Consider the following 25,956-nt stretch of genomic DNA (forward strand, 5'->3'; position numbering starts at 1 on the left):
AAAATTATTTGTTTTCCTTGAAGCATTCTTTAATGAAATTTTAATACTATTCACTATAGTTGTCCATTAGGTTGAAACATGACTTATTTCTAGACTGACTGGCCCTGGTGGAAGAATGTAAATATGGTAATGGCAGTGAAAAGGTAATGTTAACATGCCACTGCATTTTAAACATGAAACTTGACTTCTGACTGGGATTTACTTAGTATAGGAATGACAGCTCACCGGTCCTAACCAACAATACCCATGAACCAGAAATCCTAGCTCACCTAATGCTGCAAATTCATGTTTTTTTGTCTACCTCATCAGTAGAATACAATTTGGTGTTGAGATGTTTTATCTATGTCCTTAACCTTTCACACTTTGATACAGATAAAAAATTTTGTTGCCTAATAACCTTAAAATCATAACTCAGCTGTAAAGAAAATTAAGACTATCAGTGAAATCCTTCTTGTGAAACTTCCAGCCAAGGATAAATTCAAGCAGTGTCGCAACTACACAAAAGTTAGAAAGGTAATGCTTCTTAAACCTTGTAGACGATAATTTTCACTAGACTAATTTTGAAGGGGGGAAATGATGCTTCAAGTAACCCAACAGTAAAGGCACCATTATTATGTCTGTCCTGTTGCCCACCTTATGACCTGGTCAAGCTGCTTGAGCTTAGCGGCCATGGCAGGGTGATTCCGCCCCAGCCAATGGCCACAGTGGTCCACGCCAAGAAAGTGAGCCACCAGAACATCCCACGAGCCCTCACTGTCCAGCTCAGGATAAAGGTGCTCCAGAACTCCATTGTCGACTGTGTGCAGATCCTGAAATTCAGAGAACACACCCACTTACAAGTAAAAATTTACACAGCACTCCTTGTGCCAAAGTCCTTTAAATGTTGTTTTTCTTTTTTAATTTCTTGAGCAGTAATTAAGTAGGCTTTGTTACATTGCCATCAAATGCAAACACTTTGTTAGTTCCTTTCATTGTGAGAAAGATTAAATTATGATAGATAGAAATTATGATAGGCAAGATCCCAAGTAGACACCTTCAACGAAGTAGCAATGCAGTCAAGCTGCTTGAGTGCATTTTAAGAGAGGGGTTTAATGCCTTTACGCCTTTTTGGAACTGTTACTCTGAAAAATTATTGCTTTCCAATAGAAAAAAAGAATTGCTGTGTCCATAAGTGCAATATGGCATTCACATGCAAGGGAACCAGAAGTTCGAGTTGCTATTTTGGCTGCTACTGGCCAGCATCAACTTGGTGGCTTGTCAGACCCTGCCTAATTAGTCAAATATAACAAACTAAATTAAGAAAGTCTAAATTACCCAAACATAAGGCGACACAAGCCCTTCATGAAGCAACGGGAACTTAACAATTTTACTAGCTTGGCATTTTAACACGAACAAAAAAAAAAAAAAAACTAGCGGCCAGGAAACACCTTGGAGTCAACTATTGCTCTAGGTAGTATATATGACAGTGCCCAGTAGATGCATGGCAAGTGCACTCGAATGCAGAATAGGAGCCTCGATGGGCCGTACTTCGAACAGTAAGTTGGAAAAAAAAAAGCAAGGATATCGTAGTAGAGGAACTTGTTGAGAAAATCATCATGCCTTTTCTTACTATTGTAAATGCAAGTGTGATGAGCAACAAATTTACGCTGGCTTGACACAATGGACCTGCCACGTTCACTCGGATGCTGAAAAAAAGTGTCACATTTGGAACACTTCTGTTGGATGGTACTGCAACGCTTCATGTCAGCCGCACTTTTCACATGCAGACGTTCTTTAACATAAATTCTCTGTATGCAAAAGAGGGCGCACAAATATTAATTTGGGAGCGTAACAATGCAGGATACGCCCAAAGATGAATTCAAATGAATGCAGCACTAAAAGGAATAGACTATCCAGGCAAAGTAGCTCATGCACGGTTCTGTGTCAGTGAAAATTAACACAAAGCATAACATTCTTCAGTGTCGCATTCACCATAACGCAGTTTCCGGGCGTGTCCAAGTTGTAAATCATAATTTACAGCTTCGGCTTTGTCATTTGCGAAAACAGGGCTTAGTTTCATGAACAGTAGAGAATTAATGCATTGTGCAATGCGCGCGGAATCTTACCTTAACTACAAACGAGGGGTATGCGAACGCTCGTGTGAACTTGCCAGGGAAAAGGTTGACCCAAGCATCGTCGCCCATGAAGACCGCTTTCTTACCCATCCTGAACATTTGGTTGACGAGATTGTCTTCCCGCACTTCTGTCTGATAAAAATTTGTTCCAGCATCAATAAATGTCGGCAGCCCTCCGGTCATCAAAGCCTTGAGCCTCTGCACTGTAGTGGTCGGGGCGTCCGCAAGAAACTTGAGCAAGGCAGTCTGTTCGCCGCCAGTTTGAGCGAACAACTCGGAGAAAACGGGCATCTTATTCCGATAGTGTTCATTCTCGTCCCAAGGCGGCCCGTAGAGAGTAAACTCAAACTTCAGGGCATCAATGAGTATAATGACTGCTTTCTTAAACTTCGCTGGATACCAGCAGTGAAGACTGCGCAGGGACTCGTCAGTAGAGCGGTAGAAGTTCGATTTGTCAGAACACTCACTACGTTCTTCGATGGCCTGCCTTTGCAGCAAGAAACCACAACAAAACAAGCACACGCCACACACGGCAATTCCTAGGGCAATAGTCAACGCCACAGAGCGGTACATAGCTCTTCAATCACTGCCTACGACCGCAAGGAGCGTTCGGAAGGTGAAGGGCATACGGGCGATCCTTCGCAGCCGGGGCGGGGGGCACACCACAGTGTCTGTTCTCAAGAGCAGTCTGTCAGGTATGTTGACACGGCTGTCCTCACGGCACACTTTGAACCGGCCACTGGGTTACTACGACGCAATGAAGAGAAAGGAATTACCATGGGCACGTCAGTATTCTGAAACCATTCAAACCAACTGCCCAGCGCGACAGCCCCTTAGTGGTCGCAGCTTTGGATTGGCTTCCCTTTTAAACATGTCGTTCACTGTCGCTCACAATCATTATTTTGCTTAAATATTCGTTCAAGACACATAAAACACATAAATATGAAAGCATACACTGTGCAAAGACGTTTTTTAGTGAGTTTAAAAAGCGGAATGCACCTGACTAAATGCCAAATCAGCCCTTACTTCAAAAGACTTTAGCGTATTTGGGTTGGCAAAGCAAGGTACATTGACCATTGCCGGCAGTTTCGCGCGAAACTCTCCCGCTCTCCATGCTTTGCATTCGGTCCGGCCAGGCCTTGTGATTCGGTTTCTGTGCTCAAGTCTTCATGGAAAACGGATTCAATGAAAAGTTTCAGAAAATCGAGAAGATCGGTGAGGGAACCTACGGTGTTGTGTATAAGGCTCGGGACAAAGACACTGGACAGTTCATCGCCCTGAAAAAAATCCGGCTCGAGAACGAAACCGAGGGTGTACCGAGCACTGCGATACGAGAAATATCGCTCCTGAAGGAACTGCGGCATCCTAACGTTGTTCGTCTTCTCGATGTTCTTCCCGACGACAAAAAACTGTACCTTGTGTTCGAGTACATGACGGAAGACCTCAAGAAGCACATGGACAAAGCGGCGTCATGCAAGACCCCGCTGGCTGTGAAGCTTGTGAAGAGCTACCTGTGGCAGCTGTTGCAAGGCATCGCCTACTGCCACTCGCACCGCATCCTGCACAGGGACCTCAAGCCGCAGAACCTGCTGATCGACGTGGAAGGGAACATAAAGCTGGCCGACTTCGGCCTTGCGCGGGCCTTCGGGATCCCACTGCGCACCTACACGCACGAAGTGGTCACCCTTTGGTACCGGGCGCCCGAGATTCTGCTGGGTGCGCGCTTCTACACGACTTCGGTCGATGTCTGGAGCATTGGCTGCATTTTCGCCGAAATGCTCATGCTCAGGGCGCTTTTCGCGGGCGACTCCGAAATCGACCAACTCTTCCGCATCTTCCGAACCATCGGGACGCCCGACGAAACGACTTGGCCCGGCGTGACCCACCTGCCGGACTACAAAGCATCTTTCCCGCGCTGGGAGCCGCAGTCGCTGGTCAAGATAGTCACGGGCCTGGATTCCGACGGGGAAGACCTCATCCTGAAGCTGCTCCTGGCCAACCCAGAGGACCGATTGCCTGCCAAAAATGCGCTGAGCCACCGCTATTTCCGCGACGTGACCATTCAGCGGCCTCAGTGCATGTGATGCCCCCTGCTTGGCGCCCTTTTCAGCTTCATGGGATCTCGGTGCCACTTTTTCCGCCCTCTCCTTTAACTCCATCCTTTTGCTAGTGTACACCATCTCCCTCCTCCCAGCTCTTTGTGTATGTGTGTGTGTTGTCAAGTCGGTCAGCTGGTTTTTGTATAAGTGTAAGCAATGCTACACCCGAATCGGCACATAGTGTACGCGCCACCATGTTTCAGTTTGGGGCATACTGGCCTAAATTGATCACGTGGTTTTTAATTCTCGTGTAGCTAAGTTGTTTTTATAAAATATACTTTCGGAGCAATGCCTTTATTTATATACGCACAGAGCGAAGTTGCAGAATTTTTGCCGAACACCTTTGAGGGCAAGAACGTTTCAAATGCATTCCTTTTCTTTATATATAACGTGCAGTGCCTTTTAGCGGCATCTTTTACAAACGCAAGCTAGCTCAAGATCATCGATATTTGAATAGTTTTAAAAGCCACGAAAAAGAAAAAAAGAAGTGCTGGGCTCTGCACCTGCATTTTGTCCGCAGTGTGCGCGATAGTTTGTTACCAAAGTGCCAGGCCATGTGAAATATTTTTGTATCCAGTTTTTACGTGCCACCGAAAAATAAAAGTGATCATTACCGCATGCTGCAGTTTGTCTGCAGCTTGCGAGTGTTTGCTTATTGCAACTTTTAATCCTGTGACATATTTTTATATAAAGTTTCACTAGGCACTGAAAAAAGAAAGGGGTGCCACATGCTGCCTTTTGTATGCAGCGTTCGAGATTGTACTTGTATATACGTATATATGCATGACATTTTTTTTTTTTTTGAAATAAACTGCCATCAATGAGTATTGCCAGAGTGACGCGCACATGGCATCTGCTGTGTCTGCTGTTCTGGGCCTTGAAATGTACCGGCCACAGCCATAACTTTGGAACCAGATTATCAGTTAATTTGTCCTCAGCGCATGTTGGCCGGTAATTTATTCGCCTTGTCGAGTCTAGCGGGACTAGACCCCATAATGCGGGTCCCTCAAGAGTTGGGTGCTTGGAATGCTCGCCAGCAGCCAGTGCTGGTCAGACAGCCGTGGCTCTCGGTGGGAGCGATCACTTTTGCACGCACACGTTATCACCGTAGGAGAAATTGAATACTTCTTCGTCACAATTTTTAGTCTGCGAGTATTACAGCGAAGCTGTCTACGGCTAGTTTCTGGAAAGTTTTGCGTCCGCGGACTGAGTTGCCTCAACAAATTTTGAATCTTGCGGCAAAGCAAACTTTGGGGTGAATGCTCTGTAGCTCTCAATCTAATGTAGTTAAAAAAATCACTGAAATTATATGACAATTAGCTGCTAAGATGACTCATTATGCCGAGTTTCATGTACCTGTGGTAATGAGTTCGTTTACAGTGAAGTTAATGTTGCACAATTATCATCTACGGAGAATGCATGGTTACAGAAAACGGCTGTAACTCTTGTTGAATCAAAACTATCCCGAAACAAATTATGTGACGACTAGCCACAACGCCGAGTTTCATTTACTTTTCTTGATTACGTAGTTCACAGTAAACAGACAACCCCATGCTTGTCCGCTAGAATAAAACTTTTTAGTGGACCTGGCCTGAGGCATCCTTAATTTTTTTTCCTTCTCTGTCTCGCGGAAGTATGCTCAATCGCAAATTACAAACATGTTTCGTGAACTCCTTGGACTGCGCCCGGCTTCGCTGGTCATCCTTCACAGAGTGGAAGGGCGCAGACTTTTTTTGCAAACATGTAATAACAAAAACAGATAGTCGAGGACATTGGCGTAGAAGTGTTCCCGCGCTTTGTGTGGCTCTGCATTCGCTCGAAGGTTCGTCGCCGAGAAAGAACGTTTAAATCGGGCGGGAAGTTTAAAAGTCGGCCATGTAACAGCTGTGCCAGAGCGTTTACAAGGTGGTTGCCATAACAACTCTTACCTTTGCAAGTAATTTTAAAACAAAAGTTGGTTATTTTTCTTTCTATTTTAGTTTGCAGACAGCCATGCGGTTAAATAAACTTTAGTGTAAAGCTTGTTTTGGTTTTGTATTTGATTGGAGTAATGGGAGGCCCGGCTGAAACAACTAGAGACAATTTGTGCATGTTTGTTTGTGAGCCTCGGTTTTTTTTTGACAATTTCGACTTTCCTGGACAGATCCTAGTGCGACGGTGTGAAATAATGGTATGGCAATGCGACTAGATTGGTACGTATCACAAAATTTCTCCATATTCATACACGCGTGTAATACTCGCCGTGAGGAAGCAGGGCGCAGCTTCACGCAGACTAGTTTCCGCAATCGGTCTCCCATAGAAGGGTTCCTTTATAGAGCATAATTTCGTCTGTAGGATGGGGCTTCATCGAATTGGTGCACATAGAATATATAAAAACTCAAAATTGTGCAGTTTTGAGCTTGTGCGGACGTGGTCATTGGCCCGAAAGTTATGCACACTTGACCGAAATCCGCTGTAAAGATGCGGGTTTTCCCGTGCCTACCACTTCTGATTTTTAGCATAACAGACGAACAGTAGAATGCTAACAGGTTAGCTGTGTTATAAATCACACCTGCTTGACCATCACGCACCACTGAGTATGGTTTTAAAGCTATTGTATCAATACCATACGGCGACGTTGTCATAGTGAACGCGTTTTTTGTTTGTTTGTTTGGCTTTATGGTGTGTGCATTGTCAACTTTAGCATAATTGAATAAAGTTGTATCTTAAAATCTGTATATCTGCTTTCTGCTGCGCACTGTCAATGAAATGTTCAGCGTTCGTAAAACATAGAATCTCTTTCCTGCATGCCTACGCTGATTACGATGATAACGCGCGCCGCTCGCACCGGTCGATATGGCAAAAATAGTGTCATTTTTTTATATATCTGATTAATTTTTGTTTGCTCCGTAAGTTGTGGCGCGTGATTCCGGTTACGCGTTTAATAGCCGTATATGCAGTTGCTTTTAACGTGAATTTACCGTTGTGCTTCTGCTTAGTGCATATGTTGAGGGCGTACTGCATTTTTCTTTAGTACAGGCGGCCGCAAAATAAAACGGACCAAGCGAGCCGTGCGCTAAAGCTACCAGGGTGGCAGCTCCCGGCCTAGCGCCTTCTGTCGAGATAGCCCTGTGCGCATGCGTGGCCTTTGCAGCATGCACTGAAGCCGTGTAATAACCCTGTTTGTCAGGCGCTGTTGTAATGCGTAAGCATTTTATTGCTGAGTGCCCTGTACCAAGTCTGCGACGCCTAATATCTGCACAAAAACGCATAGTTGGCAAAGTTAATACCTTTTTATATTCATTGTAATTATGTAGATGTACATTGTTACTCGAAAACAAATATTGAAATTCAGAGAAGCGGCGCAGGACTGCTTGATATTAGCTGTTCGTCGCATACGGATCGGCCGCCATTCAGTAACGCATGAAGCGTTATTGTCGACTTGGTCCAACATTCAACCAACAAAATGATAATAACCGAGCTCCTGATGCACATGTTATCTCAAAGTTGAACCCAAATCATTATGACATGGCTTCCACACATTTTGCTGGCTGCCGGCCGCTGCAAACAATCATGCCGCTCGCTCGGTGTGCCGTGCAAAGTGCCGCCGGCACCACAGTCGAGAAGAACGAGGCGCTGCAATCGAAATTGACATGCACTCACTGACTAGCGAAGGACCTGCATGTGCACTCAGCCACACTCGGCTATCTTGACAGCAGGCGCTGGGCCGGAAGATGTCACACCGATAGTTTTCGCGCACTGCTCTCTTGGTTTGTTTTATTTTGGGGCTGCCTGTACATGCATCTAGCTTATTCCCTTTTTGTGTTACATCTGTTGATTTTGTTGAGCATTTACTTCAGTATCAGTGGAATAGCAGTGCATATATTTCCAACCATTTTGCGCGTGCGTGTAACTTTTGCGGTCCAAATTGCGACCTGCTCAGGATCTCGAATGTAAATATGTTCTAAAAAAGTTATTTGAATTACACTACACCTGACCCGTCTCAAAGTCATGGTTCTGGAAAGCGCGAACCATAAACAGAAGGTAAAAAGAAGACGACGACACAAAGCCCTTGGGTTGTCGTCTTCTTTTTTCTCTTCACACTTTCCAGAACCATCATGTCATACCGACTCGCCCAAGCAGGCGCTCGCGCACGTCTCGTAGAATTCTGGTACAGATTGCTCTTTAGGCTTATTTTCTTGGTTGGCGACAGAAGCTGCATTTTTGATCAGTTCCATGAACAATTTTCTGTGACACTATATATTCAAATTGCTTAAAGGGGCCACACAGACAAAATACAAGCTTGTTTTATTCAAAAGATTTCGTGTTTTATAGTGCTCCCAGCACTTGTCCGGCAGCAAATGATGCCGTATTCACTGAGAAATTAATCATCTTGATTCTCCCGCCAAATCGTGTGTTTTCGTGATGTCTGCTGCGAAGTTACAGGGGCGGGTATACAAACGAACTTCCAGTGTGTCATTAGGCTCTGCAGCCTTGCTTACCGTCAGCCCTCTCAGATGGCGCTGTCATACGAAGCTGCGGACCGTTGTACGCTATTGCTTTGTTTCTGACCGTATTTTTACTTGGCTTGTTTTTGTTACGGTAGAAAGTAATCGTTCCGTGAAACATGGAGTATGCTCGACAAAGAGGGTCACGTAAGACGTTGCTTACCCCAATCAGCCAGTGTCGTGCAAGACAACTCCAAAGCGGCGGACTGCTGTGTAGCTAAAATAAGTGTAGTGCGCCCAGTAGCAACAGCAGTGCGCATCGGTACTTCTATGTTTACGTGTATTTTCGTAACTTTTGCTGTTTACCGCACCATTCTCACTGCTGTAAAATGGGTATGCATTACGTTTAGGCGCAAATAGCTCGTTCGGCAAGCTTAGAAGCTCTGCCTAATTCGCGTTTGCTTTTGCCAGCCTCAGCCAATTGCACAGCTGGGCATATGATATCATAGGTTCTGTTGTGGGAAATGAGCTAGTGGGTCGCATGGCTATTTCCTTTTTTCTAATTATATAGCTTATTTGGGTGAAGTGTACGTTAAAAGTGGTGTCAGTGTGATTCTAACGAGGCAATCTTTCGAATGAACTAAACTTGCATTTTGTCTGCATGGCCCCTTTAATGCAGAAGAGATTAAATGTTGCACATTGGCGATACATTTCCTTGGCCTTCATTGTTGTGGAATCGATGGTCTGGCTCGAGGCCAAGCCATCAACCATAGCAGGGGAGTGAGCTCTTTGGAGCTCAAACTTCAAAAGGTTTCACTGTGGTAGAACAATGGAGATGCACCTGCAGTCACATGAATGCTTAAGTGTTTTTCGCGTATCAGAGCACTCCAGGAATTGCACAAACATTGAAAACTCTGATGTCCTTTTTTTTTTTTCCGCTCACCTTGTAACATATTTTTTTCTTGTGTGACCGTGTTTAAAACACCCTTGCATTGTAGGTCGTGTTGGCCATCAGTGAACACGTAAGAGCACGTAAGCCTCACTTTCCCGTTCTCCCTTCTTAAACTCGGGCTGTAGCATGAGAACGGGTTTTATGTATCACATGGCTGAATCTGTTTACTAGAAGACATTGGTGAATGAAGAGTATTAAGTGATAATATGGCTTTGCAATACACCAAGTGTCCTAGATGTGAATGAGCATCCTAAACAGTTTCACAAACACAGAAAACCAAAACTTTAAAGCTAGTTTCAGGGAAAAAAAAATTCATTTAAGTGTTATATAGGCACTGCTGCAAAATTTTGAGTATTCTACCTATCCTGAATAACAATAGCTATTAACAGGCCAGAAGTAAACTTGTGTTGTGCTACTGTCTTCCACATTGTCATTGCCTTTGACTTCAGAGGCTGGTAACTATTTTTATTTGAAAAGATGGCAATATTGGTAGTTTATTACAATTTTTGATACTAGGACAATGTAAGAAAGTCGGAAAACAAAAAAAAGGAGCGCAGAAGTAGACATCTGTTTTTTGTCTGCAATAAATTGTCCAAAAACTAAAAATTTATTTGAAAGAAAAAGTCTTTCAAGATGGTGCTTTACGACATGGACATTTAATTTGCCAAAAGTCTCTTGAACTCATACTGTGTAGTTGTATAAATTCTGCCTCAGCTAACTGTTTTTTTAGTCAAACTGTCCGAGTTTCATCCTCCTATCGAGCTTGTAACTGCATATTTGGACTTTAGCATCTTTGATCCTTGTTAAGTCTGCAAAATTTTGTTTCCCTGTCATCGTCAAATAAGCAGAATTCACCTGCTTTTTTTTTTTTTTGTAACCTCTTTAGGAAAAAGATTGAAAACTAAACCATTTCTAAATCATTTTTATTGTTTTCAGTGGATTTTATCAAGTGTTGTTGCTGTTAAATTCACTTCAGCCTTGTTCCTTCCTCAGTTGTACTAAGTTTTATTGTCCCACCACTATTGAAAGCTCTGCTTTTCAGTTTTTGTTGATTGAATATGCCCAGCTCCATAAAAAGTTGTAGTACCATTCAGGGCCGAATGACACAAGGCATTTAACATATTTTAACTATAATAACTGTAACTGTATAATAACATATTTTAACTATGTAAAAGCATATTAACTGTATAATAACATATTTTAACTGTGGGAGATCTATACTCCATTTCATATGTAGCGTGCAGCTCAGTGGAAGCTTTGCAAGTAGTTTGCATCAGAAAATAGATAAATTGTATCACTCTGCATTGCGTTATGGCTCAGATGCGAGCACCGGGAAATAGCATACGTCTGAAGGACAAAGGCTCAAAACGCAGCCTGGGATCTTTTTATGGAAAGAATTTTTTTTAAAACAATAATAAAGGTAAGCAAATAAAATAATCATAGACACATTATGTAATGTACATGGCTGAAAGAAAAGGCAGGAGTTCACGTTGTGTGCTCAAAGTTCAGATGCGCTCATCTCACAGCATTTCGCTTGGACACATGTAACCATCTCTGATGCCCTCTTGTAAAAAACACGGAAAGAAAAATACTATCAAATATTTTAGCAGCACACATACGTAAACTTTGTCTGTTTGAATAACGCTAGCAAAATCCTAATTATAATAGTTGAATTCACTGTATTTGCAAGTAAGTGTATTGCTTTGGGCGGACTTGTTCTTGACTTTTGTCGTCGCAGGAAGTGCCCATATACACTCTCCAGCCTTGGCAGGGCTGTGCGCTATGTATTAAACTGAGTATAGTACTCTCATAAAGTACACGCAACTCTCAAGTGCTGCAAAAGCAAGGCACTGCAGATTCAACTGAAGTCTATTTGCGATTCATTGCAGATTGAAAAAATTGAAGCTTTACTTGCTAATAAAATCTGTCCTACGAGGCATACTGCATTGGAAGGCTTCAGATTAATCGAAACCTTCTTGCAGAGGCATTTTTGTATTTTTTCCCCTAACTACAATAATACTGCCAGGGTGGCCGTAGGATTGGCTCAGTGAGCTTCTGTCGGCAGCCTTAGCCTCTGAGCCAAACATGACGAATATTGTCTGGCTGTGGTCCAGGTTGGGCTATCTTATTTGTGTTATTTTATAATCCCTGTGTATACGTTAACAGTAAAATCAGCAGGTTTGAGTTGTAAAGCCATCAATATGTGATGCTGAATGTGCATTAATATATTTTTTGTCCACAGAGCGGTATAAAAATATCAGAACCATGATTTTTAGCAAGTACAGCAACTCTTTCCCCTTGAAGCTGGAAAGGTAGCTTTAGCTGACACTGCACCGTATTTGTGCTTGGGTAGTTGCTTTATGCGATGACACCTTTGGGAAAAGCCTGGAAAAATCGTGGGTGTCATGGTCTGCTAGTACTTTCAAAAGATGCGGATCACACATTTGTACGCATTGTGTTAATAATATTTCTTTCCATCGGGTGCTCTTTTTATTCCGGTTAATAGGTACACTATCAGAGCAGCTTAAGGCCCCGCAGGAAACTAACTGCACTTGCATTCCATGCAAGTGACTAACATCTTGACTACATGATGTGTGTGATGGCAGTATAGCCTTTAAATGAAGCCAGTGGAAAGGACGCACACACCAGTGGTGTGTATGGGTGCCATCTCTTCTTGTGCCCTTTTCGTTGGTTCCGCTTCAAGTACGTTATGAACTAACTACCCCGGCAGTTTACTCTCTTCAATATAACCTTGCCACACTTCCACGTCGTATCTGCCAGAGGGCTTTCATAGTACAAAAAGCCTGGATGGTCAGCTTCCCGTTAACAGTGATTAAAGTATTAACACCTGAATTTTATGTGTTGCACGTAGTGAAGAATATATTCTTTTTGAAATAATGATGAAGTTCTAATGCCCCCAGGGTTATGATAACCTCTTATATGCTCTCTTGGCAATACTCAAGTTGTTATAAAAGTGATGGCATGCATAGAGGTGGACAGATGACCCCATGTCACAAAAAAAGCAGATATTTCTTAGTGCCTCTATCCACTGTGTGTGTAGGTTGTGGAGGGAGAGGTGGAGGCAGGAGCAAAGCACTCATTGTCCCCTCCTTCGGCTTTTCTTTTAGATGGGGGAGGGTAGATGCAGTGCGACAGGGGTCACATTTGGAACACCCTTGGGCAGCATCGCAATAACTGGAAATGCTATTGCTGTTTAGTTTTTCCCGAGTTGCTGTGGGTGCGTGTGGTGGAAGTCGGATGATGAGCGAGGCTCTCCCCCTTGCCCCCTTCCCCTGCGGGTGTGCAGTCCGTTGCGGCGCAGCCATCGGGTGGCCCAGGCGGGGCCGGTGCTGCCGGTCGCCATGCAGCAGCAGCAGCAGGGCGGCATGTCGCCCTCAACAGACGAGCGGATGCGCTGCTGCGGCCGGCGCTTCTGGTTTGTGCGGGACATCTGCGGCATTATCTGCGCCCTCATGACGTGGCTGCTGGTGTTGTACGCCCAGTATGTGGTGGTGGGCGTCATCCTCCTGCCCGCATTGCACACTTACTATGGCGCCTTCCACCTGGTGCTCTTTGAACTGCTCGCCTTTCTGGCCGTCTTCTCGCACGTCCGCACCATGGTCACAGACCCGGTGAGCCCCATCACGTTTCGCCGGCCATACAGCTGGCTTCGCCTTTGTGCCATTACGGCGGCATTACTCAGAAGCCTTTTGTTCTCTCCATATGCCTAGCTTTCAAGCTTGTGTAAGTATAGAGCTTGTATCATAGAGTTATGACGTTACCCTGTGGCATCCATCAATCTTCATGGGTGTTTTCATTCACAGTGACCATGTTCTGCTAGCTTTTTGTCACTGCTTACCCTGTGCATGCTAGCAGCGGGCACACACATCCTCAGACACTGACTATCTACAGACAGAAATATCAGTATGTTAAAAGAAGTACTGACCTTTGCTATAAAAATGTTTGTCCACTCTGCAGAATTTAGGTGCCATCCTCTTTGCAGGTATTCCCTTCTCTAGTGATCCAAGTGCCACCTGTGAAGGAGCGCTGTAACATTTTTTTTATCTGGTACTTTTCAGGCTCTACATTTGCTCTTTACATCTGGTGAAGATTTACACAAAAATAATTATAGAGGCTGATCCTCAATTAAAAAGCTTTCAAGTGTGGAATTTATAAATGGAATCGAATGAATTAGTGGCCTCAAATAAAAAGAAACAGAAACAAGCACTTGTCTGATTGAGTACAGTGTGAACAGTCACACTTGGGAATGCCGAGTCCATGGTGGACAGACCGTAGAAGCCTCTCCTTTCCACTTGAGGTCGTAGTTATCAGGGTGCCATTGTGGCCAATGTTGGCCGATTCCCAAAGCTAAGCACCTAAGCTGTGGGGACATCCGCAGCTCACAGGTGTTTTCAAATGCATGCTATACTCAGTGGCACTAGGAGCAGCATCGTTTGGCATTTATGGCCAGCAGAGGCACACACGTTTCAATGCAAGCAAATGAGAATCCACGCTGTAGGTGGTTCAAGGCTATTCTGAACTTGTTTTATCAGCAGGAACTGCCATGAAGATACCACTCAGAATGGTAATTTTCAGCTAAGAAAAACAAATAAATTATAATGTAAATTTGTTCGGTAAACAAAATGGTCTAGACATTGCAAGCCCAACTGATCACGGGGTTCTCCAGCAATTGCCAATGTTTGGCAGGTGGGCTAGTGAGTACAGTGAAACTTCACTTCAGGGAACCTCAAGTGACCTCAGGGAAAAGTTTTTTGAAGTGAAAGTTCACTGAACTGAAATAAGTAAGTTGCAGCTTCTTCCCACGAGCTAAAAGAAACGTCAGTGTTCAAATAATATTTCAACCCATTTGTGTGTCATTCTGCTCATTTGCAAGCGGACATTCACTATTTAGCCCCTTTTGTAGGATGCAGTAATCTTTTGCTACACCTGTGCAATAATTAGGACTGCAGTAATCATGACTTGAATCACTGTGTCCAAGCTCTCATGAACCTTCTGCGGCACAATAGTCTGCTGGGCAGCAAATTACTTTAGTTTCTCCAAGCGCATCAATGCTTCTCTAGTTGAAATTTTTTATGCTTCCTCGTCAAGTGTTGATTCTTCCTCCTCCTCTTCTTCCTGAGGTAGAACGCTCACCGCAATCTCTTCTGCAGTCAGCGTGGCGCATGTCTCAACCTAAGAGCCACAGGGGGCATAGTTCTTAGAAAGGGCTGTCTGTGCACCCGCTTTCCAAAAATTCCTTCCAGCCACTGGGTTCAGTGCTCTCATTAATGGAGACATAGGATGGTGCTATGGAATATGTTCGTAGAACTGAGAAGTGCACTGCCCTAAATTTCGTTAAACTGAAGGGAGTTCGCATTGCGTTCAACGGCTGTTCAGTGGGTGATTTAAAAAAGCTCGTACAACTGAATAGTTCGTTAAGAGGATGTTTGTTCAAGTGGTATTTTACTGTAGTGTGTGCCTTATTTGCTTGTATTTTACAATTTTTTTTAAAAAGGAAACGACTTTTTTATTTCTTCTTTGATCTTGACCATTGTTTTTGTACCAATCTCTGCGAGCCACAAGGAATGGATGTGCTTGAAATTTGGCAGCTGAAAATGTATTGCATTGCTCTTTTAACAAATTTTCTGTGATGGCATAAAATCACGAAACTTGCACTATTTGAGAGTGATGTCCTGTCAAACAATCCGAGGCAGCCCAAATTACCCTGGAGCTCTCCACTGTACCATGCCTTATAACTGAGGTATAATAATCTGGAACATATTTACAGAAACAAAAAAATGGCAATGAAAAGCTGGAAGCCAAAAACCATAAATCTGCAGCGCATCACTGTTGAACACTCAAGGGGAGTAGTGCAGTGGCCATGATGTCTATTTCTTGCTTGGTGTTCATGGGTTCGAATCTCAACACCTGATCAGTGCTGTTTGAGCTTATATATTCCTTCTGCGTATATAGCACAAGATGTTAGTGACAGTAGATAGATTTATCAACAATCAACACTGACTTTTCACAGACTAATTGGTTGAGTTATCAGTAATGGCAGGTACTAAATCTTCTGATGGCAATTTCCAGTCTGGTATAGTCTTTGAAAAAAAAATAATAATTTGTACTGTTTTTTGTTCATTTTACCTTCCTTTTCTCTTTTATATGGTTATTTCTGCTACACGTGAGTGAGAATGACATTTTCAGATATTTAGTCATGTTATTCCTGGTCACGTTACTGTCTGACAACACCATGTTCATTTCTAGACCCGTGTGAAAATGAACAAAGTCGGGCCAGTTTTTGAGGCACCGTGAGCTCTTTGGTTTCGGTATTATTAGGCAAATTTTGCTGTTTTCAGAGTGCCTGAAATTGTATGTTTCCTTTCATTAGACATTTGCTTTGTGACGTCAAGAAGTGATCAGGGATAGAATTAACAAATAGGACATCAAATTGTTGGGGGGTGGTGTCGTACGAAGTAGTCACCAGCATTTTGGTGTGGCTTTTGTTTGTTGACTGGAAACATGTAACACCTGCAGCTCTTGCAGTTTTTTTCAGTGTGGTGGTGTTGGTGATACATGTGGCATGGGAGGAGTGAGATGGAGATTATTGTAGGCCCTAGTTCTTGCATGAGTGAGGAGAAGTCTGAGGGGGATCACGTAGGTCCCCCTCCCATAGTTGAACGGAAATGCTTTACATTATGCCCACAGTGAATGCAATCAGTTGGCTTTGAATAGTTAGTGCTCAATTTGTGCTACAACTTTGAGCAACTCAATGCAGAATCACTCTTCCCCACCCTCCTGTTTTGTCCTTTGTATCATGCAGAATTTCATTCAGTCATGCCCGTTTAAATTGGAGATCCAATTTAAACGGGCTATTCACACAAATTTTTAATCATCTCGGTGGGTGTTTTAGTGTTGTTTTAAACCAAGTTTAACTGGAATCGCAAGAAATTTAGACGTGACAACCTGTACTAGGGTGCTACGGGACTGCCCCTGGCTACGCTCTTCTCATTTCTGGTGAAGTTGTAAGTACTTGTTGAAAGCAAATTAGTGAGATATGCTGAGCAGCCTGCTTTCTTGTGCTTTATTTTTTATAACAGATATCTGTTATCAGGCTACTGTGTAACCATCCAGTGACAAGGGTACTATCAGAGTCTGCACAACTGACATAAGATGTGCAGGCTCATTCCCATTGCACTTTCTCCTCCTTTGTCATGTTGTGAAATCGTTTTTGTTAGAGGGACGTTGATGTGATTTGTAAACAATACGGGGTTACTAGCACAAATTGTAGTCTGAATTCTCTGGCCCATGTTTCGACCACTCTCACTGCTTTTACACGAATTTATTCAGTAGAAAAATCAGTTCGAAAATGATGTCCTCCTCTCTGCATCCTCCTTGCCGATTTCCTACGGCATTTTGCATGACGCCAAAACAAGATGGCTTGGCTTGACTGCACTACTGCAGGGCTTGCCAACCTGGCGACAGAACCAGTCGGCCCAGCCAGCGGCCGGCTGGTCGTCGCATTTCATTCGCTCATTTGAAACTAAGCCACAGCGCGTTTGTGCCAGGAAGAATGTGCCTTTAGTTTGTTTGTTTGTAGACTGTATCAAGCTGCAAGTTGAAGTCATTCCACACAAGCGCACATGCGACACCTCACTGACTGGTACGCTAGTAGAAAAACCTAAGGCTATTTAAAGGAGGGAGGAGACTCAGCAAAGTTAATATAGGTACTAAGGAATTGAAATAAACCGAAACTTTTATCACACTGTGTAAAATAAGACTGTGGAAAGCACTTTTTGCGCTGGGTGCACAAGCACAGCGGTGAGCAGTACGACCACACATCTGCGAGCGCTTTTTTGTCCAAGGAGTGCATTCACTAGACATGAGATATTGTGGTAATGTTGGGGATGCTTACTGCACGAGTGCTATACAAGAAAATAGTAATCTAAGCTTCTTGAAATGCTGAAACTAAATAAAAATGTGAACCTGTTGACATGTATGCTACGGTGTTTTCGTGTACGTCGGAGTTGGCGGTGCTATTCTAGTTTTCATTGCTTTTGATGCCCATTGATACATCTAAGTAGACTGCTTCCTGAGCTGTCTACAAGGCAAGTCTGTAAAGTGTAACTCGCCCTTTATTTACACCAACTGGCACACCTCAGTGAATTGGTGACAGCCGGTAGCTGCATGCTCGTCGCAGGTGCAGCATGCAAGCAGTACTTGCGACACATTTTCAAGGGTGCATTCTCAGCTGACCACCTTTATGGGGCCACATTGAAATTTCAGACAACTCAAGTGAGAACAAGATTTTAAAATATGCAAGTGCCGTGGTGCCAAAGAATTTGCCCCGCGTAGCGGCAAGGGGTAAAGGGACAAAAGATGTTGCTTGAGGGATATGTACCGTGTGGGGTGCATCATTATGTATATACTAAGTGCACTGTCTGTGGGGTGTGGTTGGTCCACTGCAGTAGAAACTATAAGGGCAGTGGGAAAGGATTAAGGGCTTTTTTTTTTTTTGCATTTAATTACTTGATTCGTATTCCTCACTTAATACAGTGCTGGTGGCCTGTCAAAACTGATACACTGTGTAGCGTTGTCTGAGGATATTTCAGGCCGCTTAAAAATGTCAGCAGAAAGGATTAAAGACCATTTCTTTACATTTAATTATTTGATTCATACTCCTGATTTAAATAAAATTTTTACGGCAAGGGATTACTAGACCTGTGCCCTGTCGAAACCGATGCATTGCATAGTGTTGTCTGAGGGCATTCCAGGGCTCCTTAAAAATGTCTGAACTTTCTAAAAAATATTTCGCAAATTAAAAGCCTTGCTCGAAATTCTGCTTTCCCTTTCAAGGTCCTTCTCCCTTTATTATTATTATTTTTTTAATGCAGTGTGTCTCATCGAAATTGGTTCAGTAGTTTGCTGACAAATGGTTTTGTGTATCAATGCATTTCCTGCAGGCCTGTATTGCACACAATGAGTTAAAGCTCCTCTCGCGTGTACAACTCGTTTCACTTATGCACATGGGTGGCAAGGAAGTAAAAGTGCTTTGTAGAAGTGCACTTTGTCCCGACAGAGAATTTTGCCTGGGAGATGTCAGTTTTGGCCATTCAGTACAGATTGTAAGAATAGCTGAAAAATTTACTGGAAACCAAGCTACCGCTGTCTTTATCTGGAACTATGCTGCTAATGAGTAGGCTGTCTCATGCCTGGTGTTGTTAGTTCTGAACTGATCTGGACGCTACCAGTCCAAAGACGCTACCAAATTTCTTACAGCGTGATCATAATGAGAGCGTAGTGCTATTGTTGTGAAACTGTTTTTGGAGATGGTTTTGCCTGTAGCATGAAAGGCTTTAGCAGCAGTTACTTGCTCAATATCATGCAATCTTTGGATCTCTAGCTATGTTCCATTTTTTTTTTAACATTCAGTCATTTGTTCACTGTTTAGAGCAGAATGTAAGAGCAGTAAACGTAACTGCAGGAGCATTGACTGAGGATGTCTTAAACCCATTTTAATGATCTTTGTGGTTCAAAGGGTTCACAGTGGCATCTTGAACTGATGGATATTGTCTAATACAATCAGTTGAATACTGTGCTATGAGGTCGCACGATCTAATATAAAAAGAAGTTGAGTGCAGTAAAAAGGAAATCTGTGTGGGGCATTAATAAAATCTCCGAGTGACCCTTAGTTGGACTGGTAATAAAAAAACAGCTTTTCTAGGTGTTGTTATAAGTTATTTTAGAGCATTTTGGGACTGCTTTTTTGACGAAACTAGAGAAACTATGATAGTTACATGGGGCCAATTTTGTCAGTAATGTACGTGGCCAAAAAGACATTATGTGCACCAAATTGTGTAATTGTGTCATATTATTATTTGTAATGGGTTTCATTCACTGAGCCGGGTAATAAATGCAGCTAGCCCACCTTACTGCTATCTTGAACCCGGCTGGTGTGGTCAGAGATACTAGCCCTCATAGTTTGCCCCCAAATACTTCTAGCTCATGTTGTGCACCAGGTCACCAAATGCGTGGTATGACCTAGAAGCCATAAAGTTTTTCCTGGTGTATTTTATTTCCTCTCTTTTTCTGCAAGTTGTGCTTGTGGAGTTGCTTGCGTCTATTCTGCCAAAGTCTTCCAGGAATTCTTGCATTTTTATGCGAAAGTGCGCAACACTGTGTTGGTCTGCTGGTGCAGGATTACTGTCCCATGTGGGATTGCAAAGAAGGGTAACTGGAAAAAAAAAATCTCAGGAAGCAGCCTCCTGCCTTCGGTAAAGCATGGTTGCTACGTCCATTTTCATGCTCACTGGCCCTAGTGCAGTTCTGGGGCCGTTTTTGGGGCGCAGTGGCGGGAGACTGTGAAAACGCTTGGTGCGACTCCCTCGTGACAGGGTGCGGTGCCCCGGGGCACGGCGACGCGCGAGGCCGTGGAGCAGCTAGGCCTGCGGGAGGGCCGGCTGGTGTACAAGTGCCCCAAGTGCAGCTGCCTCAAGCCGGAGCGGGCGCACCACTGCAGCGTGTGCCAGAGGTGCATCCGCAAGATGGACCACCACTGCCCCTGGGTCAACAACTGTATCGGCGAGAACAACCAGAAGTTCTTCGTCCTCTTCACGGTGGGCTTGATTGCACCAAACGCTGGGGTCTTCTAACAGCAGAGCTGTTTTGGCTGGGGCTTGGCCCGGTGGTGTTATCAAAATGTGTTTGCAAGACAATACCAAGACAAAATACGAAGCGCACATGAGCCTCGTGAGGAGTTCTCGGCATCGTCCAGGCTCATGCATGGGCTTGCGCTACGTGAGGAGCTTGCAAACAAAAATACCCAGAAAACAGTTCACGTGCTTCCGCACCTGCAGTGGGGAGCACAGGACAGCTCACGCTACAGACGCCGAGTTCGCGAAACGGGTTGCCGCCAGTTCTAGCACGTGCTAACGTGGTTCACTTTGGGAGGGATGGGAAAGCCTGTGGACAAACCAATCCGGGACTGCCACTCATGGAGAACTTTCAGCGACAAGTTCAGAAATCCATGTGAGGTGCAACAGCAGGGTCTCCAATGAGGGAGAGGGGCCGCCAGCTCTGCTGTTTTGCTGTTCCACCAGCCTTGCATCACTCGTTCAAGCTGTGCCAGTTTTTTTTTTATGGGATTGCAAGAGCAAAGGCACCCACTCACACAACCATTAGGGATTGATAGAGAGGCCCAGTTGCACTAATGTATGCATATGTAATTGTAAATGAGGTAGGCGTGGAATGGGCACACAAAGGAAAGTGCCAGTCAAGAATGCCAATGAGGGCATTGGGGAAGCAGTTCGTCATTCTTTCGTGTAGAAATAGACATATTAATGAATGCATAGCGAGGGCCTCGGTTCCGGCAGCCCTCTACTATGCTGTGTTTCATCGCCCAAGCGTGGCTTTGGCATCTTAAGCCTAATGAAAGACTAATGAGGTTGAAGCTATAGGTTACACGGGGCTTATGGAGTGGCATGGCTTGATCACAGGTGTCATGCAGTTTTCAAGAACTTGCAATATAATTTATGAGCATTGGTTTTGAGAAAAAAAGAAAAGAAAATATCGATATCGTAGACTGCCGACTCGACAGGCAGTACGACAGGGAGATACTATCTTGTTCACAGCATGTCCGGAAGGGGTATTCAGTAAGCTTGACTGGGAACATGCAGGATTACGGATAAACTGGGAATACTTGAGCCTGTTGAAGTGTCCATGATGATGATTGTAGGGTTTAACGCTCCGACGCAACACAGGCGATGAGGCGCGTCATAGTGGAGGGCCCCGGATTAATTTTGACCACCAGGGGATCTTTAACGTGCGCCGAAATCTCGTACACACGAGTGTTTTTGCTTTTCGCCTCCATCAGAAAAGCCGCCGCCACAACCGGGAGACGAACCCGCGACCTCGTGATCAGCAGCGCAACGCCTTAGCCACTGAGCCACCGCGGCGGGTTGTTGAAGTGTGCAGACGACATAGTCTTGCTCATTGAGTCTGCAGAATACCTCATCATCATCATCATCATCATCATCATCATTTATTTTTCTCTTAAAGGCCCCTTTCGGGGTATTACATAAGGGGGGGGGGGGGGGCAGATCAGCAAGGAAGTTCATAAAACATGGTTATAAAACACACAATTGACACATAGAAGCACAAAAGGCACATTTTTACATTTTGGGCGGTATTGACACATAAACATACAAAGGGCATATTTCTTCTACAAAGGGCAAAAATGCTTGAGGAACTACATTGAAACAATCATGCAGCTTGGCCGTGGGACTACAAATAAATATGAATAAATCTACAGTAATGATCAATAAGCATGCTGAAGCACCCTCTTCATCATGGGTAATGAAATGCTAGAGCAAGTAGAAGAATATACCTGGTTGTCAATGCTGATCCCAACCATGAGAAAGAAATCGGGCGCAGAATAGGAATTGGCTGGGTGCACTCGGCAAGCACTCCCCATCAAAGTAAGCTACCTCTGTCACTCAGAAGAAGAATACAACCAATTCATGCTGTCATTGATGACATATGGAGCAGAAACTTGGCATCTTACTAAACAACTGGAAAGCAAACTTAGGTCGGCTCATCGAGCCATGGAATGAAGGGTGGTAAGAGTGATGCTTAGGGACAGGAAACGAGCTTCCTGGATTAGGGAAACAAGCTCGAGTAGAAGATATCTTAGTTCAAATTACGAAAAAGAAATGGACTTGGGCTGGCCACGCAATGAGAACCGGTGGACTGCCAGGGTAACAGTGTGTGAATACCAAGAGATGGGTCCAGAAAAAGGGAAAGGCCATTAACTCGATGGAGCGACAAAATAAGGAAATTTCGAGGCAAAGAATGAACTTGGGCAGCACAGGACAGGAGTGGGTGGTGGTCAGTGGGGCAAGCGTTCATCCTGCAGTGGACCTAAATAGGCTGGTGGTGATAATGATGATTACAGTATTTATAAATAGTTCAAATTCCGTAAAATCGATAGCATCACCATCCTTTTGCGCGCTTCTTCCTTCATAGTACACAACAGTTCCAGTTTCTGCTGTCAGCCCATGCCTGAAGGGACACTGAAGGGAGTAAAAAAATGCCTTATTACTTAATCAGCTTAAATACAGAATGTCTGTGCCATCGTTCTTAGCCAACTTGTGTGTATTTCTTATGAATAAACATGGGCTGAGAGGGGCCCTTGTATCGTGCTCTTTGCCAACTGGGTGGCTATGATGCTGCACTGGCAAGTCTGCAGGACAGCACCAAGATGAATGTGAGCGTGTTTTTCCTGCATAAGTAGGGTGCAAACATACACGGGGTGGGTACTGGCCGTTAACTTGGCCAAAATTGAAAATTTTGGCAGAGTATACTGCCAAATATACTAAAAACCGGTGTGACATCATCGTTAATTAGAAGCCATAATGAGTACCTATGAACTAAAGCTTCAGATTTCTGCTAAATATTGAACTAAAAAATTACATGAGTTTAACTGCACAATGCAACTCTAAATGAATGTTTAACAAAGCATCTTAAGTGTCCCTTTAATGTCAAGGAATAAAATATATTAAAAACGTTTTTACCAAATATTTAAGCTTTGTCTCACAAAAGAGCATCTGTAATGTTACACTGACGTACAGTTGAAACACGATGTATTGAAATCATAATTGATTTCAAGATAGCTGCGGTTTTGGTAATTTTGGCGTGCACAATTTGTCTAACGTTAGCTCTAATGGAAACAAAACATGGCAGAAAAATGAGTAGTCAAATTCTCATCAGCAGTAGGCCACAGATGCACTAGGAGGTTGAATTTGCGTTAAAAAACAGACGTCACGGTTATTTTTACATGCAATGCCATTTATTGTGCGTTTTCCCTCAGAGAAATTCACATAACGTTTGTACTGAAAGTGATTGAGATTTTGGTTATTGCTCTGAATGTGCTGCAGTGAAAAGTAACCGCATTTGCTGACCACGCCGGCGGCATTTCTTTGTGTTGTTCTTCAATTTGGTCCCCATCCATCTCAGGAATCGCGCTGGGCCACGTATTTTCTTGGCTCGAGTCCCTTTGCACAGTTTGTTGACACATATTTATCATCGTAGTTGCTGTATTCATGCTTAAAAAAGGCCAAAAAAGGAAGACCCGCGGCACGATGGCCAAAAAAAACCGGCCCTGCTGTCTAAAAAACCGGTCGGGCCGGTCCAAAACCAGTCAGGTGGCAACCCTAAGTGAAGGTATTGCTTAACCCTTTGAGGGTCGAATTTTTTCACCAAATGTGACCCCCCAGGGTCGATTTTTTTATTGCTGATTTAAATTCTTCGGATGAATCTCATTTCGAGAAAAAATTATCGTAATTTTTTTAGGGTGACCATAAAACTACAAAATATCGTTTGTGTTGTTACATATATGTGGTTTATTCATGAGTAACACAAGATAAATTCTAAATAAAAACGAAAGAGTAACAAGCACCTTTTGAGTGAATCAAAATCAGATAGACATCAGTTTTGTGGGCGCTAAAAGCGGGAAGCGCCCGAAAAACGATACCGAAACCAGCCGCTGCGCGCGTGCAGGTGCGCGTGGGCGTGCGCGGCCGGATGTGGGAGCGATAGACGGCGCACTGCCCATAAAATACAAAATAAGGAGAAAAGAGCCTCATTAGTTTCGCAGGTGACGTTGGTATGTGGCAGGCGCAAGAAGCGAGAGGCGCCCGGGAGCCCAGTGGGCGATACCCAGCGCGCCCCCTCGTTAGCGAATGCACAAGCCATAGCCGGCGCGCCGCTGAAGTAAATCATAAAAAAATAAAAAGAAGAGCCATTAGGGCAAGAAAAAAATTTGACGTATTTCCGAAGTGTGGCAGCACATGCCAAGCAAGAGAAGTTGGCGAAAAAAGCGCGCTTTTTAAAGATACAAGCAATGCTGTACATGTACGTCATTGACCATTTTGAAAGTGTTTGCCGATGCCGTACATGTACGGCCGTGACCCTCAAAGGGTTAAGCTTGCTGTCTGAAATGGACGTGTCTGCCTGCCTCGACTGGCTTGAGCTTATTCTAGCTGTGTGCAGGAAAAAAGGTGCCCTTAATTAAAGAGGCTACTAGCTGTTTGATATATCTTTTGAATGACATGTGCAACACCCTTTGCCTTTCTTTACCTGAAATTTTCTAGAGGATTTTCAGTTTTTGTAATTGAAACTAAGCGGATATGACACAGCTGGATACAACTGCATAACAATATGCTATATTTTTAAGACCTTTCTAAATCGAAAAAAAAGATCTGAAAACTGGAAAATATGGACTTTGGAGTTGGGGGGGAGTGGTAAAGCTAAAGCCCAAATATTGTTAGTGAACAACTGCTTTTTTTTTTTGTAGGTCTTGACTTGTAAGCCTGCTAACTAAGCCTGCTAATTTGTCACTTTTGCTTTTGTGTTTCAGTTGTATATAGCAGTCATCTCCTGCCATGCATTTTTCCTGGCGGTCAACCATTTTGTTGGATGCATCAATAGCGAATGGAGCAGTAAGTCATGTTTACATGTTTTGTTTGCACAAACGATTCTGTTTTTAGTCCACATGAATGTTTGCATTAACGATTCTTTGATGACAAGTAAATAAGCAAATCGGCATTCTAAAGTACAGTGAACTCCCGTTAAATGAACTCGGTTAAGACGAATTCTCGCTTATGCCTAACAACATGGAAACGTTTGTTTGGTTTTCCATAGACCCAATGCAAAAAAAAAAAAATCCGCTTAAGGTGACCAGCCTTGCACATACTCTTCAGTTACGACTAACAAATTTCAGGGTAACCACTACTGCTGGTGATTCTGGGTAGCGAACATGGCAGTCTTGGTGGGGTGCGGTGGGGCATTCACGCGACCAGAGGGAAAGAAAAGGAAAAGAAAACCACCGCGCGAAGCCAATTCGTGCCACGGAGGAAGGGAGGGAGCGAGAAAAAAGGACTCGGATAAAGCTACCACTTCTCCCACTCCCACCCTTCAACCCGTGGAGCCAGCGGCAAAGCAAGGAAAAAAAAAGGGCGAGGGCAAGTTTTGTGGCCACTCTGCTCTGCAGGAGAGAGGCACAAAACTAGGAAGATAAAAAAGTAAACAAGAAGAAAAGGGGGAAGACAGATACTTCCTGTTGGCGAACATAGCAGCTCTCCTGACCAATGCCGTTTCTCAGCAGGAGCATGTGAGCTTGCATCGGTTCGCATTGTGAGTCCCACCACGTCACCGCCGAGAAAGTGAGGAGTTCCCTCTCTGTCTCTGTTGCGTTGTCGCTTGAGGTAGCGGGTGTATGCTCTCCGTCACCACTTGGACTGGATAAAACCAGGCCAGAGCACTTGGAAGACAGTCTTCTGTCAAGTTGCGCACTCATATAAATGATT

The 25,956-nt window shown here is 43.9% G+C and overlaps 3 protein-coding genes across 5 annotated transcripts in view; 2 read left to right on the top strand and 1 right to left on the bottom strand.

Moving 5' to 3' along the window:
• Positions 1–2,955, bottom strand: part of Pig-o (phosphatidylinositol glycan anchor biosynthesis class O) — a 43,910-nt gene extending 40,955 nt beyond the window's left edge. Inside the window, exons 1-2 of the mRNA XM_077686436.1 lie at positions 2,106–2,955; positions 634–809 (exon numbers count right to left, since the gene is read on the bottom strand). Of these exons, the coding sequence (XP_077542562.1) occupies positions 634–809; positions 2,106–2,687 (758 nt within the window). The 5' untranslated portion in view covers positions 2,688–2,955. The remainder of the gene's footprint in view (positions 1–633; positions 810–2,105) is intronic.
• Positions 2,956–3,150: 195 nt separating this feature from the next.
• On the top strand, positions 3,151–5,040 carry Cdk2 (Cyclin-dependent kinase 2). Its single transcript, XM_077686440.1, has one exon. It carries the CDS (start codon positions 3,284–3,286, stop codon positions 4,196–4,198), a length of 915 nt encoding a protein of 304 aa, XP_077542566.1. The 5' UTR covers positions 3,151–3,283; the 3' UTR covers positions 4,199–5,040.
• Positions 5,041–5,181: 141 nt separating this feature from the next.
• The window catches only part of LOC144155158 (palmitoyltransferase ZDHHC3), a 38,595-nt gene continuing 17,820 nt past the window's right edge, over positions 5,182–25,956 (top strand). For 2 of the 3 annotated variants that reach the window (XM_077686437.1, XM_077686438.1), the window contains exons 1-4: positions 5,182–6,405; positions 12,900–13,224; positions 19,987–20,208; positions 25,008–25,089. In XM_077686437.1, coding sequence (XP_077542563.1) covers positions 6,386–6,405; positions 12,900–13,224; positions 19,987–20,208; positions 25,008–25,089 — 649 coding nt within the window. In that variant the 5' untranslated portion in view covers positions 5,182–6,385. Of the gene's footprint in view, positions 6,406–9,638; positions 9,673–12,899; positions 13,225–19,986; positions 20,209–25,007; positions 25,090–25,956 lie in introns of all 3 variants that reach the window. The other variant, XM_077686439.1, reaches the window with a different exon arrangement.

This window comes from Haemaphysalis longicornis, unplaced genomic scaffold, assembly GCF_048455015.1.
Source record: "Haemaphysalis longicornis isolate Haplotype H1 unplaced genomic scaffold, Haemaphysalis longicornis Haplotype H1 scaffold_1, whole genome shotgun sequence".
Lineage (NCBI taxonomy): Eukaryota > Metazoa > Arthropoda > Arachnida > Ixodida > Ixodidae > Haemaphysalis > Haemaphysalis longicornis.

Excerpts from the sequence above, each read along its gene's own strand:
- Cdk2 (XM_077686440.1), top strand. The coding sequence starts at position 3,284 with ATGGAAAACGGATTCAATGAAAAGTTTCAGAAAATCGAGAAGATCGGT.